The following is a 17,313-nucleotide window of genomic DNA, read 5'->3' on the forward strand; positions in this document are numbered from 1 at the left end:
GCCAGGTAAATCACACTAGGCAACCTCCAGACTAACGCAATAGCCTGCAAACTACGTTAGCCAGGTAAATCACACTAGGCAAATCATGTATGATAGGCTAAGAAGGTGTTGATAAGGAAATCGAATTCCTGACCTCTGGTCAAAAGTTCACTTACTCCACCAGCTTGAACACCAATTAGGGTTATAATTTTCTTCTATATTCTGACTGAGAACCTATAAAGCGTACCCTGGTCAAGCCAAAAGAGAACGATGAAATCTAAATTGTTTTTCCCAAAACTGAATTCAAATTCAACTCAAAAGGTCTTCAAGAAAATTGTTTATTTATTTATATAAATAATATAATATATTTAGTTAAATAATTCCTATTATTAGAAAATAGCTGACCCATTCAAACCAAACGATAGAAAAAATTATGGTTCCGATTCGAAATGCCAAATGGCAAGTCCTCATTTAATGCTTCAAGTCAAAGTCAAAATGATTAGGCCATATTTCTTTGTTTTTGAAAGTTTATCCATATTTACGACAATATAACATAATTTTATATAGTCAAATTATCTTTTAAGCTAATGACGGGATATGCTAAGTCAGGCCGTGTTTGGGATTGTTTTAAAAAAAAAACATTTTTGAGTTTTTAAGAAGTTTGAAATGATGAATCCCATGTTGTTGTTGGTGTTTTTCACCAAATTACGAGGATTTTTGTGATGCGTGAAGTACACGCACTCACTTAATTCTTATTCTTTTGTTTTCTTCCCGCCGTGTCGCTTTCTGTACTGCGTACTAATCTTTGTACTACGACGTAAATGTTCATTTATTGCCAACGAAATGCTCCCAAGATCCCTCCATGGCGCGGTATTATCTCTTCCTTTCTCTCCTCTGCGTCCTCTTCCTCTCTGCCGCCGCACACGGCGGAGATGCGGGCTCTGACTCGCCGTCATCGGAGAAGCCCAATCTCAGGTCCCGATCCCTGATACTGGTGAAAATATGGTGCTTGATATTGGTGTTTGTGGGCACTTTTTCCGGGGGTATGTCCCCGTATTTCATGAAGTGGAACGAGAGTTTCTTGGTGATTGGGACGCAGTTTGCAGGTGGGGTGTTTCTGGGAACAGCTCTGATGCATTTCTTGAGTGATTCTAATTCCACTTTCGAGGATTTGACCAGTAAGGAGTACCCCTTCGCGTTTATGCTGGCGAGTGCTGGATATTTGCTTACTATGGCGGCAGATTCTGTTGTTTCTTATGTGTATGGAAAGAGTGATACTACAGCTTCTGCTCATCATGTTGATCTTGAGCTTCAAGGTTTGTCTTTTCTCAATTTCTTGTAGATATTGTTCATGGTTTCTTATCTGGTTTGTGTTTCTTTTATTTACTTGCTTTAGAAACAATGAATAATAAGACTCACATCGTCAAATTTCTGGGGTCTGATTTGTGCCATTGCTATGTCACTTGCATTGTTTCGTTACGACCTTCTGTTCACTAGGTTTCATATTTGTTCCCATTGAATCAAGATTTTCCATATTCTGCCTTTCATTGTTGCAGAAAATGCTCGAGATGATAAAGGTCGAGAGAATGGAACACCGTTCCATTCGAATTCACATTTACAGGTAAATCTCTGTCACAAAAATGTATCTTTTCCCATCCATAGGCAGGGGAGGCCTTTTTAAATGAGCCTGATCGATTTTAGGTGTTTGATTTATCAGGGCCATGCCACAAATGCTTCACTTCCAAGCGCCACGTCCCTTGGTGACAGTATCTTGCTGATTGCTGCACTTTGTTTCCATTCCGTGTTCGAGGGCATTGCAATTGGAGTGGCAGAAACCGAGGCAGATGCTTGGCGAGCTCTGTGGACCGTCTGTTTACACAAGATATTTGCTGCCATTGCTATGGGGATAGCCCTTCTCAAAATGATTCCAGATCGTCCTCTCTTATCATGTGCGGCTTATGCCTTTGCATTCGCCATATCATCGCCAATTGGCGTTGCTATTGGCATTATAATTGATGCCACCACGCAGGGTTCTGTGGCTGATTGGATATATGCAATATCAATGGGTCTGGCTTGTGGGGTGTTTGTATATGTGGCCATCAATCACCTACTTTCTAAAGGGTACAATCCTCAGAAGAAGGTTTTGGTCAACACACCATTCTTCAAGTTTCTCGCCGTTTTCCTTGGCATTGGCGTAATTGCAGTTGTAATGATATGGGATACCTAGCTCGCAGCTAAAAACTATTTATGCGAGATTTTCCGACTCTCTTCTCATTTTTAATGGTTATAAGTTATACTTTTCATGATGGAATCTTAAGTTAGATCTTGCTTTGAGTCGAAACAAGAGGTAAGAGGTTTGACACGGAGTAGTGAGATGAAATGCACTATTAGGTACGAATCTTGTAACTGAGATGGTCAAGTGAGATGTTTCAGGCATAAAATATGGTTTTTCAAGAAATATACTCAACTAACACCATTCATTTCTTCTTTATCATAAAAAATGTTAGGTCATAAGAGAGTATCTCATCTATTGTAATACATCTTCTGATAAATGGATCTTATCCAGACTCTTTGAATAGCAGACATTTCTTGACCTTGATTTGAATGCTATTTGCCTTCTAAAGTAGCATATATATACCTTCAGATGCTCGATCCGTCTATGCAACTATAGTCTTAGCCACTGCTCCCCCTTTATAAATGTTGTATCCAGAAAGGACTTTGCTTCCAGATACCCGAGGGCTTTAGACCATGGCACTCTACCTCTTCTATCTGCTCCCCTTCCTCCACACTGATATTCTCCAAATAGAACGGTTCTGCATACACGATTTTGCATTAGAGAAGTCAATAATTGAAGGGTTTTTTTCCCTTAGTTTCTTGTTGATCAGGGAATTTAAATGCTCAGATTTCAAGAAGTCACATACTTTTGTCTTGATGGAATTCCCCAATTTTCCCATCCTCCGGGCCTTATGTCAATATTGAATTTGCAATATGAATATATTATTCGCGAGTAAATGCCCCACGCTCTGCCTAAATAAACGGATCCAGTTCCGTCAACCGTACAATTCAAAAAAGAAAATCCGGTATCCTCATTAAGGAACTTCCTGTGGTGGGCAGCTATGGCGAAGTCATCTCCTATGGCATTAATTCTGCAGTCCTGTGAATAATAGCTCAATTTTGTTACTCAAAAAGTAAAAAAAATCTATATAATGGTTGGAATATAAGTACCTGATAGAGGGATTTTGCATTGCCAAATATGAAATCCGTGGATCCTAGGATGAAACACTGGTAAAAATAATGTGTTCCAGTTTGGTCCAAAAGTGTGTCCTGTATTCCCAGAAACCTGACTTTGTAAAACATGGCTTTATCGCCTGATATCCTCAATGCCACAGCTTGGTAGCCGTCGACTCCGCCCCCAGGGGAGACGACTGAATTCTGCGATAGAAAGTTCAATTTTGGGTCAAGAAATGAAATTCTACAATTACAGGACATGATACAAATGCATATAAGGTGAAATGTTTGCCTCAAATGTGATCCCCGATGCACAAAAGTAGTCTGATAATACTGTGACAGAGGCTGAATTCCATGTTCCAAGAAAAAAGCCATTCTTGTCTCTGTCTGAAGCTTTGTCATTCCAAGTTATAATGGTTTCAGAAACTTGATCTTGCTTACCTATAAGGGAAATGTATGGCTTAGACGCTGGAATCTTTACCTTTTCCCTGCATCAGATTTCAGATTTCAGCAGTGCATAAAAAGTATGAAGCAAGAACAACAAAATCAGGGGTAGATCCAGCAACTTATCTGGATCATGAAAGTTGATAAGATTTGCCAAATTGTACACAAATTTTGGATAATAATGCATGCACAGAAATCAAATTCTTCTGCACCGCAGCATGCGAAATATGAAAACATGCAACTACGTATATACTGCTGATTTTCAAACCTGTAAATTCCTGGAAGAATATGAATCTTAACTCTCTCTGCATTATTTTCCGGTACCATATCGACAGCACCTTGCACTGTTAAAGAATCTCCGCGGCCATTTTTATCAACCAACAACACCTTCTGCTGTTTGCCCACATATTCTCTGAAATCGAAGCTGTACTCTTCTATGATCAAGTCGTCCCACGTAATATAATCTTTTCTACCGCCGTCATTTTGCGAAAACCCAACTTGAATTTCATCCCACAGCACCAAAAGAGAGAAAAACCAAACGCTGAAACCAGCAAAATTCATTTGAACAAAGTTAAATTTGATATTGAGAAAGAAGTGAAGACAATAAATACAGGAGCGGGAGCAACTTAATTCACTCCATTGAATCGCGTGAAGTTTAAAAGAAAACTAATTTTGCTTGATATATTTGCATATGTATATATTTGCTTGATTTAACGCAGCTTTAAAGAATTAAACTCGGAGAATCGGAACGATATTGCATTAGATTCTATATTCTATATGTGAGTGAGTAATATTCATGATACTTTGTTTATAAAAATTTTAAGAAAATTTACTTTCAAGTTTTGACCATTTCTTTACTAATCTGATTGTTTATTTAGATTATACTAATTGAGTAATATTCATAATACTTTGTTTATAGAACTTTGAAGAAAAATATCTAACAAATTACTTATTATGCATCAGTTATATCTATTAATTATCGGTATTTATATAGATTTGAAACTTATGATTTTACTTATCTAAACAACAATTATAATACATTTGAATACATTATTCATCAGTAAACGCAACTAAAAGTATGTATGAACTAAATTTGTAATATAGTATAACATGAAGGACAATTTTTTTCATAATTTGTTTATTAAGATGTTAAGTTTAATCAATTTTTGTACAGATATATTTAGTGTTAATTTAATTCTTAGAAAAATTCAAAATCATAAACCAATGTACAATAAACTTTTATATATATATATATATATATATATATATATATATATATTTTGAAGTCCGTACTAATTGTATTAAAAATAATATTCAATTTGTAAAATTATATAGTACACACATTTGGATAATTCACATCATATCATATAAACTTAAAACAAATACTAAATTTGTCATACAACAAAGTAAGTTACCAATTTTGTGGACTTATTTTTCAATTACATCATTTTCATTATGTTTTTTTAGTCCTTATTTTGTAACTTTGATCATTAAAATTTTAAGAAAAATAATAAAAACTAAATCAGGTTATATACATGTTTTTTATGCGGTATCAAATTTTAAACAATGCATTTAATTTTAATGATATGCAGGAAAAAAGAAGGGATTCGATATTCATACCGTCATGCCAGAAGCCTTATTTTGATCGCGCGCAGTTTCGTATGAGTTTTTATGTTAGCATAATAAAGATATATAATATAATGTTGATACCATTAATTTTGAACAAAACGTGCATTGAGAAGCATACACATCACATCAAACTCCACCAAAATTTTGACGTTTAAGGGAGACCTTTTGCTCATTGGTGCCTTGTCAAAATGTTTGGGTGAAGGAATGAGAGCTCAAGAGCTGGAAATTGAGTGAGGAACTTGGTGTCACTCATAGAAGAAAGATGCACCTGAAGCCAATTCCTCTTGTTAAAAGCAAATCATGACTCATGTTTGAAATATTGTTCTGTTCATGCTTCTATCTTACTTATTTTATTTTTCCAAAAAATATACAATTCAAATTTCATGATATCGAATTTCGTTATAAATTATTTTCTTGAAAAGAAAATTAGTACAAGTATGTGAGTTGTAAATTAAATTAGTAACTCTGTGTCAAAATAAGTTATAACTTGGACAATTCCAAGAATTATCGACGCAATCCTATAGCTATGTTAAGTGATGGGATGAGACTAGTCAATTTTGCGCCTAATTAATTTGACATGGCAAGACCGGTTAAACCGACATTTTGACAAATCTGAAAAATTGTCAACTCAATCATACGAGAGAATGAACTTGATATATTTTGATATCTCCGATGCTATGTCATTTGTATTTTTTTTCAATGTTAAGAAAGAACATCGATTTTATAGATAAATTACCAAAAAAAAATTATTTACTTTAAATTGCTTGATTTTATTAATATATATATTTTTTTTGACGGTATAATTTTATTAACATATTAAGTGATGTTAAAATCGTAATTTTTATTAAGATTTAATGAATATGACGTTCTTCTTTAATATATCATGGTTACAGAAGTATTTTGTTTTAAAAAGTATTTTTTTAAAGTTGGTTTTAAAAATATTTTTTTAAGCAAAAGCTGTAATAATTTTATGTTTAGATAAATTGATTGAAATAATTTTTTTATTTGAGTTGTAAAAAATATTTGAAAAACTATAAAAATAAACTTTTAAAAAACACTTATTTTGTGTTAAATAAATGTTTTAAAAGAACTACAAATCTATCCAAACATATCTAAAACAATAAAAACATTTTTTTTTTAAAAAAAACATTGTTTCCCTTCTTCTGCCTTCTTAATACAAAGAAACTCAATATAAATAGATAGTAATACATTTATCACCCCACCAAACAGGTCCTTATTATAGTGATATCGAGTTTCATAAAATAATAATTTTGATATAAATAAATAATTTTTTTTTTTTTCTGTGTCGCAGGAAAATCCGAACCGAAGAGCTCTCTGCTCTTCAGGGAAGAACGGACATGATGAGCAGCTCATGGGCGACACAAGATTTAAGCTTCAAAAATCACTGCAGTTAAATTACTAGATTAATCATTTCCATTTCCTTTGTTTACGGAGTGATTTCATGGGTGCAGCTGCGGCTGCCGCAGCCGTGCCTGAAACTTTGCTCTTCAATCGCTCCAATTTCGTCGCTTACTGTAGTCCCTCGTTTAGACTTCTCCGAAATCCTTGGAAACTACCCCCGAAGGTCATTCCCGAAAGGGTCCGTTTGTGTACTACGCAGCGTGCTTCTTCTCAAGCTTTCGTTTTCAGCTCTTTTAGAAAAGCTCCCCTGTATTCAGGTACGAGTAAACCCAGTTTCTGTAGGAAAGGTGAGATTGGTGACGTGGGGATTGCCGAGGATTTCGGACAAGTTTTGGCCAGAAAGTTACTCTCGATTGTTGCTGTGACGATTGGGGTATTCGTGGTACTGGGTTGCCGGAGGGCACTGGCGTTGGAGGGGGTCATGAGTACGGGATATGGGGTCTGGGAGCGGACTTTTTCGGCGTTGAGGAGCTCGTGGCCGAAGATTTTGCAGGTTCTGACGCTTATCAAAGAGCAGGGTTTGGTTCTTGCTCTCCTTTTAGGGCTCTCCGCATTTTTCTCCATGGCCGAGACTTCCATTACCACTCTATGGCCTTGGAAGGTAGTGATGAAATGTTGTTGGGATTGCATTGATATACTTTCGTTCGACATCTTGGATTGAGCTGAATTGAAACTCTTCCGGTGTTAGTTGAAACTGAAAGAGGTCTATCTTGCACGAATCTTTGTTAAATTTGAAACTATCTAATTATTCGTTACATCCGCATTGAGCATCAAATGTTAAGCTCGGGTTCAATTTCTTTGGCAGGGTCCAAAGTTTTGATATTGTAGTAATTTAAACGCACTGAATTGTTTTTAATTATTTGAAGTAGCGCTCAACTATGTTTGCATGATTATCATATCTGTTGCATTTTATAAGGGCTTTTGTGGTTTTAGGATAATTTCTCAATTTAGAGAAAATCAAATCTCTTTTTCAGTTGGTTTCTCTTTTCTTCTGAAAAAATAAAATAAAAACAAGAACTAACCTTACAAAGGCATGTGATGGATTTTAGGTGCGGGAATTGGCGGAGAAAGAGTCAGAAAATGGTGTCTTTAAAATGCTGAGGAATGATGTTACTCGCTTCCTGACGACTATCCTTATAGGCACCACGTATTGCTCCTCTTATAATCAATTAGCCTCTTTTTCTTCTTCTTTTGGTTTTCAACGTGCTTTGTTAGTTTAAATATTTAATTTTCCCAGAGTGGTAAATATTGGTGCTACAGCATTGGTTACTGAAGCTGCAACTGCAATGTTTGGAGAAGCTGGTGTCAGCGCAGCTACTGGAGTTATGACGGTACGACTATAGTCATTTTTGGTCTTCCAGATTGGAACTAAAGAGCCATGTTACTTACTTTGCTTTCACTTTAGTAGGAATAAGGTCAAGTCTCTAGAACCACATCAACGATAATGCTTATGTAACAACATGTGTTTAAGCTGAAAGTTGCACGTGGACATGTGTCTCTTTTAACTCTTAATGAAAACTTTTGCACCATTCATGCCATTTATTTTCATCCCTGAATTGCATTTTGATGTCCAAACAGGTGTAAAAACTTGAGAAAAATAGCTTTTAGTTGGGTCCTGTCTCAGAAATTCCAAGATCAAATCAAACATTCTCATTTAGACGTGCCATTGTTATCCTTTAGAAAAAAATTCACCCTAACTTTCTAATTATGTCGATGTGATCATTAACCGAACCCTAGTGCATATTGAAGGAGTTCTGCTATATTTTAAAATTTTTTGAGAATCCATGTTGGCTCCTGGGATTCCATGTTCTTTTAAGATCAGTTGCTTTCCCTTTAAAGTAAACTTCCTGTCTCATGCAGTTTAAAGTTTATTGTGTTAATGCAATTAGGTGTATGCTAATGTCCCTGTATTTTGTGATGATAAAAAATAATCCGATCCTTGTTATTTAATCATAAGCCCTATCTTAATTGGCTTTATAGGATGTAATATTATCAGCTTTGCCACTAGCAATAATCACTAGAGCATTAATAATGATGAGCCCATTATCAAGCATGTTTACTCTAGAAAAAGTAAGAGAAGGCCCAAGTGAGGTAGTGGGGAATCAAAAAGGGAGTGAGAGAGAGTAGTTATTCATTCTGTTATTTTGTTCATGTGTCTTTTACTAGCCGATGCTAGGGTGAGGGTTGAGAGGATATTGTGCTGAGGAGAACTATGAGATATTGCCACTTTTATTTCCATTACAGCACAATTATCAGTTTTTATTGCATTTCTGCTTGAGTTTCTATCTTCCTTTACATATTTAAAAATCCAGTTTGCATCAGTTTTCCATTTAAGCATACTTAGCCTGAAACTGTCAATAACACCAGGTTGCAATTTTGCTCCTTACCGAGATTACTCCAAAAAGTATAGCCGTTCACAATGCCACTGAGGTTGCTAGATTTGTGGTAAGTTTCAAACTTATAATTGGTTGGATTTGATTTATGACTTTGACAGATGGTAGACGGTGGTTTTAATTATCTGATGCGCTCTTCTTAAAGGATTTAGATTAAAGAAAATTAAGACATTTATAGTGTTGTGTATGCCTCATATATTTTTTATATTGTGATTGTGATGTCTTTAGGTGAGGCCAGTGGCATGGCTTTCTCTTGTATTATATCCCGTGGGCAGAGTTGTTACATATTTGTCGATGGGAATGCTAAAACTTATGGGTTTGAAAGGCAGAAGGTGAGGTATACCTCAATTAGTATTTCTCTCTTATGTCATTTATAATCTTTGCCACGCATATAATTAATTCTCTTATGTGGGATGTCTGAATCTTTAGTTTCTCAATGGACAATTGCTGATCAAGCTATGAGATGTGAGATTCTTTAAAGAAATTTGTGCAACATGTCGTAGATCATTAAAGAACAATGAGATATTGCTTGGGAATAATGCTCATTTTGTTTGGTATGTTTCAGTTTGAAATGGGAGTGCCTGAGCAGGTTTTAGAAAATTGCTCGTTTTAGGGATAATCGTAAATTCTAATATTGCTGGTTAATTAGAGTAAACCTATCTATTACAGAAGGATAACTACTAGCCTTGCTAATTGTGCATCCATTATAAATGCTATTGATCAATCCTCTTGTTTGGTGGGCCGATATTTATTTGCTTCCACCATGTCACTAGATCTTCGCACCTTATTTTTTCCGGCTACCCCATAACATCGATCTTTACTTGGTCATCTTGATGTGTTAGCGAACCTTATGTAACTGAAGATGAACTAAAACTGATGTTGCGTGGAGCAGAATTGAGTGGAGCAATCGAGGAGGAAGAACAGGTGAACTTTGTTCCACATATCCTACTCACCATTTGAAAATTTGAGAGCTTGATATTGGTTGATATTTGACAGGATATGATTGAAAACGTCTTAGAAATAAAAGAAACCCATGTTAGAGAGGTAATGACACCTCTTGTTGATGTTGTTGCCATAAATGCCAGCGCAACACTGGTTGATTTCCATAATTCATGGGTTGATCATCAATATTCCAGGTATGATTTGCTTTTCTATTCATGGTTGGATTGTGTTCAGTTCAAAAAGCTTCCATTTATGCTTGTAGGGTACCTGTCTTTGTGGAGCGCATTGACAATATTGTTGGTATTGCATATGCAATGGATCTTTTGGATTACGTCCAGAAGGTTGACTCATCTCAGAATACTCATATTATCCAGAATGTTGTCCTTTCATATTTTCTTCTCATGCACGAAATATTCTCATAGCACTCAGATTATTTTCTTTTTATCTTGAAGGGGGAACTTCTCGAAAATTCTGCTGTGCAAGACATCGCTCATAAACCAGCCTACTTTGTTCCTGGTAATTTTCAAGTTTTAGATTATGACATTAATATTTGGATGTGTCAGTGTGTGTGTGAGATAGTGTATGTGTGTGTTTGTATGTTGCAGATTCAATGTTCGTATGGAATCTTCTAAGAGAGTTCCGGATCAGGAAGGTACACATGGCTGTAGTTCTAAATGAATATGGCGGAACTGTTGGCGTAAGCTATTCCTCACCTTTGTGGATATATTTTACACCACCTTGATATGGATATCTGTTGGCCCAATACTGGACCAATCAAGTTTTGGGTTGTTATTTAATGTTACTCTCTCTTATTCTACAACAGATAGTGACCCTTGAAGACGTAGTGGAAGAAATTGTTGGTGAAATTTTTGATGAAAATGATTCAAAAGTAAGGTCAATTGATGATACCAAGTTCTTGACTGTCTCAATCACTAATTTCAGATGCATGTCCTATCACAAGCATAAAATTTTCATTCTCTGGCTGCCTTTTGATTTATTATATGTCTGTGGTGTCGATATTGTACTGAAAAGCTACAAGATATGGCATTTGACAGGTGATCAATGAGATGATATAAACTGAATACTTGTTAACTCAAAAAGATTTTTTAGTTTGCTCTTGCATAATAGCCTGAGGATATTAGAATTTTGGAGGAACCTAGCTGTAAACCATCGGTTGATTCTTCATCCCCCGTTGAGATTTTAGGATTTTGTTAGGCTACAGTAACGTTTCTCTGGAATTCATACTTGCTGTAGAATTGTTTGAATCCATTTGATTGCACGTCATTGCTTATTGAGGACCCCAGCGTCGTACGTCCACCAAGTCCCATTGTGTAGCAAAAGGTGGTTTTCGTTTACATGCCGGCGTGAAATTTTTTACTATTTTTCTGGCTGCGTGCGTTATGTTTTGCATTTATTATGCTAGTAGCGATACAAGTTCTGTCGATATTGGTGGAGGATCATTGAAAAATAACATAATTTCTGAGTCCGCTTCTACTGTAATTAACTGTATGGCAGGAAGAAATCCAGAAAAAGACTGGTTATATTGTCATGCGTGCCGATGGTATATATGATGTGGACGCTAATACTACCATTGGGCAGCTATCTGACGACCTTAACATTAAAATGCCGGAGGTACATTTCATTTTTCCTCTGGTTACAACTTACGGTAGCAAACTCGTCATCCTACAAAATATGTTGAGTGCAACATATATGAGATTGTTATATGTTCCTCATTGTTTTAGATAAAATAATTGTAGTATATGTTACAATTTTATGGATTTCAGGTTTCAATAGTGTCTCCAGCTCCATTGATGCTTGCTGACAGACATTTTTGTTTTTGCATGTTCAGGGTCATCAGTACGAAACCGTGTCAGGCTTTGTATGTGAAGCGTTTGGGTACATCCCGAGGACTGGTGAGACAACAAAAGTTATCCTGGAAAGGGCGAATCGAGAAGAACATGGTGAATACGATGCATCAGAATCTGATCGACAAGATGAAAACCAGAAGACTCAGATTTTTAAGCTTGAGGTTTGTTTTTCTTGTTCTTGTAATTTAAGAATCAAAACATGATGCTCGGATGTGGCAACTTTTTGTAACCAACCATAGATTATCTCAACGCAGATATTAGAAGGGAATGCCAGAAAGGTTGGTTCCATTCGATTTGAACGGATAACCAATGATGATTCATCGTTAAGTATGAAAGAGTTTGCGCGTTTGGTTCCCAAAATCACGAGAAGGAAATGGAGCAGCAGCGACGACGAATTAGATAGTAGGACAGAGATTGATGAGGTTCCTTCTGAAGGAATAGGTGATTATATGGGCTCGTCTGATGATGATCATGTAAAGGAGGACAGTTTTGATGAAGCAAGAAAACGGTAGACCATTCTTTTCATCAGACATGAATTAAATTAATATTTCTCATTTGCCCCTCAACTTATTACACCTTTCCTTTAGGATGCTTGAATTTTGTCACATCATCATATTTGTCACATGATGCGCTATAGGAATGTGTAGAGCCCGCAAACTTGATTGCTCATTTATGCACATACATCTTTTTCCTCTTGTAAGTCAATTTACAGTGTTAGTCCTTTAATTTATTGGTTTTTCGTGTTTAGTTATTTTTCTTTTTCATTTTGAGTGCTGATGTGACTCATGAAAATAATGATATCACCGGAAATTACTATGTAGTGTGGAGCATTTTTTATTCATAGATGATGTCACGTCCGCACTCCGTTGGATATTGACTAAATTATTATTGTTTTTATAAATAAGTGTATTAAGTCTGTAAATTGACTTTAACATGACCGACTTAAAAAAATATATATGCAACTTATGAGACCATCAATGTAATTTTTCTTAATTTCTATGTAAGTAAATATAAATTAAAATCTTAAAACCTTTGAAAAAAATCGGATCTTCATAATGGGCCAATAAAGCACGGCCTAACCCTGTTTTCGGAGGCCCATTAATGATAGCAAATACTGTTAGTCTAGCTGACTCGTTACTCTTATGTCTGGGCCTTTTAAGTAATTTATTGTTTTCGCGAATGTTCTTAAATTGTCATTTGGGATGTGAGTTTTATAAACTCTTTAAAAATCTTCTCATAAGAAATCTATTTTTATAAATGACACACGCATAAACACACAATCATATTAGTAAAGTATCTATGGATAAATATTTTTTTGACAGGCTCTATGGATAAATATTTGAATCACAAAAACTCATGATAAATTTTCGTGTCCGACTCATTAAAAAAATATTATTTTTCACTACAAAAATTAGCCTATTAAATCTTCTCATCACAAAAAAAAACTTACTTTATTTTATTATGCGGAATAAATCAATGGTATCCAATTAATATTTGGTTTAAAAAAAAATGTCACAACATAAAGGTAGAAGTCTCATTATAAAATTGTTATTAAAATTTGATCGCTATCATTCAATCAATTCACCCCAAAGGCCCAACCAATTATCCTTTTCACGTGTTTATATTCAAATATAAGCATATGATATGATTCAAAATATATAATTATTTTAAAATTTAAAAAAAATCAAAATTATAAATTATGACGTCATCCACAATCTTATGAAATTTTTTCTTTTTTTTAAAAAAAAAAAAACGATCTTATCGAGTAATGTGAAGATAATGAGATGAGGGAAAATCTGAAACAAAGATCCGATGGATCCATAGCGAGCGAGGGGGATTGGAATATTAATTATAAACCGATGAAAATGGGATTCCAACAGTACTCCTACAACTCCTTTGAGCTTCAATCGCACCTCAAATCCTAATGGATCCCTTCCCTTCCTGCATGTATATCTCTCACCCCTAACAATCGTTGTTTTGTTCTGCTCTGCTCTGCTCTGCAGTCTATATATATATTAGAGGAGGAAAAAAGAAATACTGATCATTGAAACTTTTTGTGCTAATTTGTTTTCGTTTTTAATTCTTTTTGTTTCTTTTTGAGTGGCAGGAACTAATTTGATCTTGTTGAAGGCATACACCGTACGTAAGCGTTTAAAGTTTTCTCCTTTCTTTGTTTTCATGGTGTTGGTTTTTCATTAGGAATCTTGCCCATATATATATATATATATGTACTCCAAAGATTTACAGGTTTGGTTTCCAGAGGAAAAATATCTCCAGAAAACTATGTGTTTGAATTTTTTTTGTTAATTTGAACATCGAATCTCTTTGTTATCTTCTTTTCATCCAAGAAGTATTGTGTGTGTGCATCTTCTTAGAGTAGAAGATTAACTGTATGTGTAGGTATATATATATATATGGCGGATGAAGAAACAGAACCGTTCGTGGAACTGAGCCCGACGGGCCGATACGGGCGCTATTCGGAGCTTCTGGGAGCCGGAGCCGTGAAGAAAGTGTACCGCGCATTCGACCAAGAAGAAGGGCTGGAAGTGGCGTGGAACCAGGTAAAGCTAGGGAGCTTCAGCGACAATCCCGTAATGATAAGCCGGTTGCATTCCGAGGTTCTTTTATTGGGTGGCCTCGATAACAAGTATATCCTCTCTTTACACTCTGTTTGGCGCGATGACAAGAGAAAAAATACGCTCAATTTCATCACCGAGGCATGCACTTCCGGGAACCTGAGAGAGTACAGGTTCAAACACAAGCATGTTTCTTTGAATGCCATCAAGAAATGGGCTTGGCAGATTCTCAAAGGATTGGAGTATTTGCACGCTCATCTCCCCTGCGTCATTCACAGGGATCTTAACTGCAGCAATGTCTTCATTAATGGCAACACTGGCCAGTTAAAGATTGGTGATTTTGGGCTAGCGGCGATCGTAGAGAGGAAGGGTGCGGTGCATTCGGTTCTGGGGACCCCGGAATTCATGGCGCCGGAGCTGTACGAGGAGAACTACACGGAGCTGGTGGACGTGTATTCGTTCGGGATGTGTTTGTTGGAAATGGTCACTCTTGAGGTTCCATACAAGGAATGCAGAAGTATCGTCGCCGTTTACAGAAACGTGGTGGCTGGGGTGAGGCCCCAAGCGTTGGACAATGTCGACGACTCCGAGGTTCGAGCCATCATAGACAAGTGCCTGGCTCCCGCCGAAGCCAGGCCCTCGGCTATTGATCTCCTCGGAGATCCGTTTTTCGATGGAATCAACGACGACGACGAAAACGATGACCCTGATATGTGACACAAGAGAGTCACATAACTCATCTTGGTAGTTGATGTACATATTGCTTGGGATGGTCAATGCATATATATTCACGCACAAATTAAATATCATTTTCTATTTTACTGCTTATTTTAATTTTATTTTATGAATTATTTAGAGTTTGTGGAAATTGGATTTATCCGATTGTCACATAGTCGTGGCCCCTCATATCTTTGTTGGGAAAAGAGGAGTTGGCCTGATTACCTAGTTTTTTATAATTTTTGGAAATTTTAATTAACATGTCGTATAAATAGACATTTTTTGTTGGCATGGAAGCACTTTTCAGTGCTACGGACGTATTTTACTATAATATGACTAAAACAAACATACAAGTTATTAAACGACGAATTTGGGGCTTTTTTTTTCAACGTTTTATGCGGTAAAGAAAACATGGGTACGAAGACTCGAGAAAGGTACATTAACCATGAGTTTCACGCATTTTCATCCTACTATGTAAAGGTACATATATATATACACAAACACAAAATTTAGACATTTTCAATAATTTATTTATTCGTTGTGACAATCACCGAATCTCAAATTTTTTACGAGATCTCGAGTTCGAATCTACATGCAGCCTGGACACCTGAGACAATTACATGTCAACTCAATGTATGAAATGTGGACATGTCTCGAAAGGTAGCTGCCAACTTCTTGATTTGCATACTGTGACTCATTTGATTACAGTGGCTAATTGATTCAGTAAATGAACATGGCAATTGGTTGGTGGCTTCTATTTATGGGCTGGACGACCAAATTGAGAATTGATGAGAGTGGACTATTATTTATTTTTATATATTGGGGTAAAATAATAATAATAACAACTACAACAATTAGCTTGTGACAGTTGTAGTTTTGAAAAGTTCCTAATTATTTGGTTTTTGTGATTTAGCTGGCAAATTACTTCATGATGATGATACATGCTGTATTATTAGGCCGTTTTATCACATGGGTAATTGGTGAACCGGTAAAAAAAAGATTTGGAAAATTCTAACCTAACTTTACAATATTAGCCAAATACTAGATCACATTTTGGCTCTCCTGTAAAAACAATGGATATTTTATTTTTCTATATTGATTTGTTATATCACATATGCACGTATAACGCTATATTAGTTTCGAGATTAATTTAGGAAAAAAAAATGGAATACTACGGAAATTGTGAAGAGGTCGAGGTAGCTAGAGAGGTCAAATACGAACAAAAAAACCACCTCAATTTCATTCGGAATTTATTTTTTAAAAAAATAATAAAGATAAAGATTTCCTTCACTTTGTAATAGTAATAAATAATATATATGTTTACATTATGAATTTTATGTTGTTTTTCAAATTTGGTAGGAGCAAATTGCACCAAGTATGTGTTAATGTTGAATGGTATAGCATTGTAGGCTTGCACTATCAACAATATTTAATAATGTATTATATATTCATCGTCTGAATTTGTAGCCTTTATCTCCTCCAAGTATTTATTTATATGCTTTGCAAATAGGGAATGATATGTGACATTTTATCTTTGATGCATACCGGAAAGAAGCAACATTTATCTTTGGTGGTAATAATTTTAGTGGTCCATATGCAATTGGACTAAGATAGGTACCAAGATAAAAGCAATAAAATTTATTATCATTTATCAATATTATTTAAAATATATAAATTAGTTTTTTTTAAAAAAAAACTATATTAAAAAGGGTTTTGTTTAAAGTTCTTCTTTGTTATAATTTTTTTTTAAAAAAACAATAACAAATCCTTGTTTTAATTTCATTCGAAAATTGGTAGATAGTTAGATATATTCTATGATTTACAAGGCTTCAAAGCCCATATAAATTGTTGACCTAAAAAAACGTTACAAATTATTATACAATATTGTGGATCAGATTCTAATTGAACTGTGGCCGAAATTGACCTTCTGAAGCAACTTATAATTGCAAAGTCACAAAATCGTATTTGAATTTTAGGAGAAGCAAGCACCACTGTATTAATATATTTGAAATTTCTTTTTTTTTTTATAACATGAATATTTCCAATTTCTGGTGTGACTGTCACTTAAATACGTGTGTGTATGTGTATGTATATGTATGTATGTATGTATGCATG

General features: G+C 35.3%; 4 protein-coding genes across 5 annotated transcripts; 3 read left to right on the forward strand and 1 right to left on the reverse strand.

Annotated features, from left to right (window-relative positions):
- Nucleotides 1-699: 699 nt before the first annotated feature.
- Nucleotides 700-2,282, forward strand: LOC140863434 (zinc transporter 11). The gene is made up of 3 exons (XM_073266864.1): nucleotides 700-1,295; nucleotides 1,536-1,600; nucleotides 1,697-2,282. Exons 1-3 carry the CDS (start codon nucleotides 842-844, stop codon nucleotides 2,204-2,206), a joined length of 1,029 nt encoding a protein of 342 aa, XP_073122965.1. The 5' UTR covers nucleotides 700-841; the 3' UTR covers nucleotides 2,207-2,282.
- A 123-nt stretch (nucleotides 2,283-2,405) lies between these two features.
- LOC140894460 (pectinesterase QRT1-like) lies at nucleotides 2,406-4,212 on the reverse strand. Its single transcript, XM_073302966.1, has 5 exons — nucleotides 3,920-4,212; nucleotides 3,500-3,695; nucleotides 3,205-3,411; nucleotides 2,901-3,133; nucleotides 2,406-2,792 (listed from the first exon to the last, which is right to left on the reverse strand). The coding sequence occupies exons 1-5, from the start codon at nucleotides 4,210-4,212 to the stop codon at nucleotides 2,645-2,647; spliced, it is 1,077 nt and encodes a 358-aa protein (XP_073159067.1). The 3' UTR covers nucleotides 2,406-2,644.
- Nucleotides 4,213-6,597: 2,385 nt separating this feature from the next.
- LOC140863244 (putative DUF21 domain-containing protein At3g13070, chloroplastic) lies at nucleotides 6,598-12,652 on the forward strand. The gene is made up of 14 exons (XM_073266532.1): nucleotides 6,598-7,303; nucleotides 7,752-7,849; nucleotides 7,940-8,033; nucleotides 9,070-9,147; nucleotides 9,324-9,427; nucleotides 9,938-10,019; nucleotides 10,092-10,231; nucleotides 10,300-10,378; nucleotides 10,490-10,553; nucleotides 10,643-10,734; nucleotides 10,861-10,926; nucleotides 11,553-11,669; nucleotides 11,887-12,066; nucleotides 12,160-12,652. Exons 1-14 carry the CDS (start codon nucleotides 6,743-6,745, stop codon nucleotides 12,415-12,417), a joined length of 2,013 nt encoding a protein of 670 aa, XP_073122633.1. The 5' UTR covers nucleotides 6,598-6,742; the 3' UTR covers nucleotides 12,418-12,652.
- A 1,032-nt stretch (nucleotides 12,653-13,684) lies between these two features.
- LOC140863245 (probable serine/threonine-protein kinase WNK11) lies at nucleotides 13,685-15,373 on the forward strand. 2 transcript variants are annotated; one of them, XM_073266534.1, is made up of 3 exons: nucleotides 13,685-13,852; nucleotides 14,013-14,048; nucleotides 14,306-15,373. In XM_073266534.1, exon 3 carries the CDS (start codon nucleotides 14,320-14,322, stop codon nucleotides 15,196-15,198), a length of 879 nt encoding a protein of 292 aa, XP_073122635.1. In that variant the 5' UTR covers nucleotides 13,685-13,852; nucleotides 14,013-14,048; nucleotides 14,306-14,319; the 3' UTR covers nucleotides 15,199-15,373. The 2 variants fall into 2 exon arrangements, with proteins under 2 accessions (XP_073122635.1, XP_073122634.1); XM_073266533.1 differs by having other exon boundaries at nucleotides 14,013-14,044.
- The last annotated feature ends 1,940 nt before the right edge of the window (nucleotides 15,374-17,313 follow it).

This window comes from Henckelia pumila, chromosome 4 (genome assembly GCF_033568475.1).
Source record: "Henckelia pumila isolate YLH828 chromosome 4, ASM3356847v2, whole genome shotgun sequence".
NCBI classification, from domain to species: domain Eukaryota; kingdom Viridiplantae; phylum Streptophyta; class Magnoliopsida; order Lamiales; family Gesneriaceae; genus Henckelia; species Henckelia pumila.

Bases quoted from the DNA above. Each gene is read 5' to 3' on its own strand.
- LOC140863245 (XM_073266534.1), top strand. From the start codon at position 14,320: ATGGCGGATGAAGAAACAGAACCGTTCGTGGAACTGAGCCCGACGGGC.
- LOC140863434 (XM_073266864.1), top strand. From the start codon at position 842: ATGGCGCGGTATTATCTCTTCCTTTCTCTCCTCTGCGTCCTCTTCCTC. The intron at 1,296-1,535 runs GTTTGTCTTTTC...TCATTGTTGCAG, and splicing joins TGTTGATCTTGAGCTTCAAG to AAAATGCTCGAGATGATAAA. The intron at 1,601-1,696 runs GTAAATCTCTGT...TTGATTTATCAG, and splicing joins ATTCGAATTCACATTTACAG to GGCCATGCCACAAATGCTTC.
- LOC140863244 (XM_073266532.1), top strand. From the start codon at position 6,743: ATGGGTGCAGCTGCGGCTGCCGCAGCCGTGCCTGAAACTTTGCTCTTC. The intron at 10,232-10,299 runs GTATGATTTGCT...TTATGCTTGTAG, and splicing joins GTTGATCATCAATATTCCAG to GGTACCTGTCTTTGTGGAGC. The intron at 12,067-12,159 runs GTTTGTTTTTCT...ATCTCAACGCAG, and splicing joins CTCAGATTTTTAAGCTTGAG to ATATTAGAAGGGAATGCCAG.
- LOC140894460 (XM_073302966.1), bottom strand. From the start codon at position 4,212: ATGAATTTTGCTGGTTTCAGCGTTTGGTTTTTCTCTCTTTTGGTGCTG. The intron at 3,696-3,919 runs GTTTGAAAATCA...AATCTGATGCAG, and splicing joins ATTCTTCCAGGAATTTACAG to GGAAAAGGTAAAGATTCCAG. The intron at 3,412-3,499 runs GCAAACATTTCA...TTTCTATCGCAG, and splicing joins CATCGGGGATCACATTTGAG to AATTCAGTCGTCTCCCCTGG.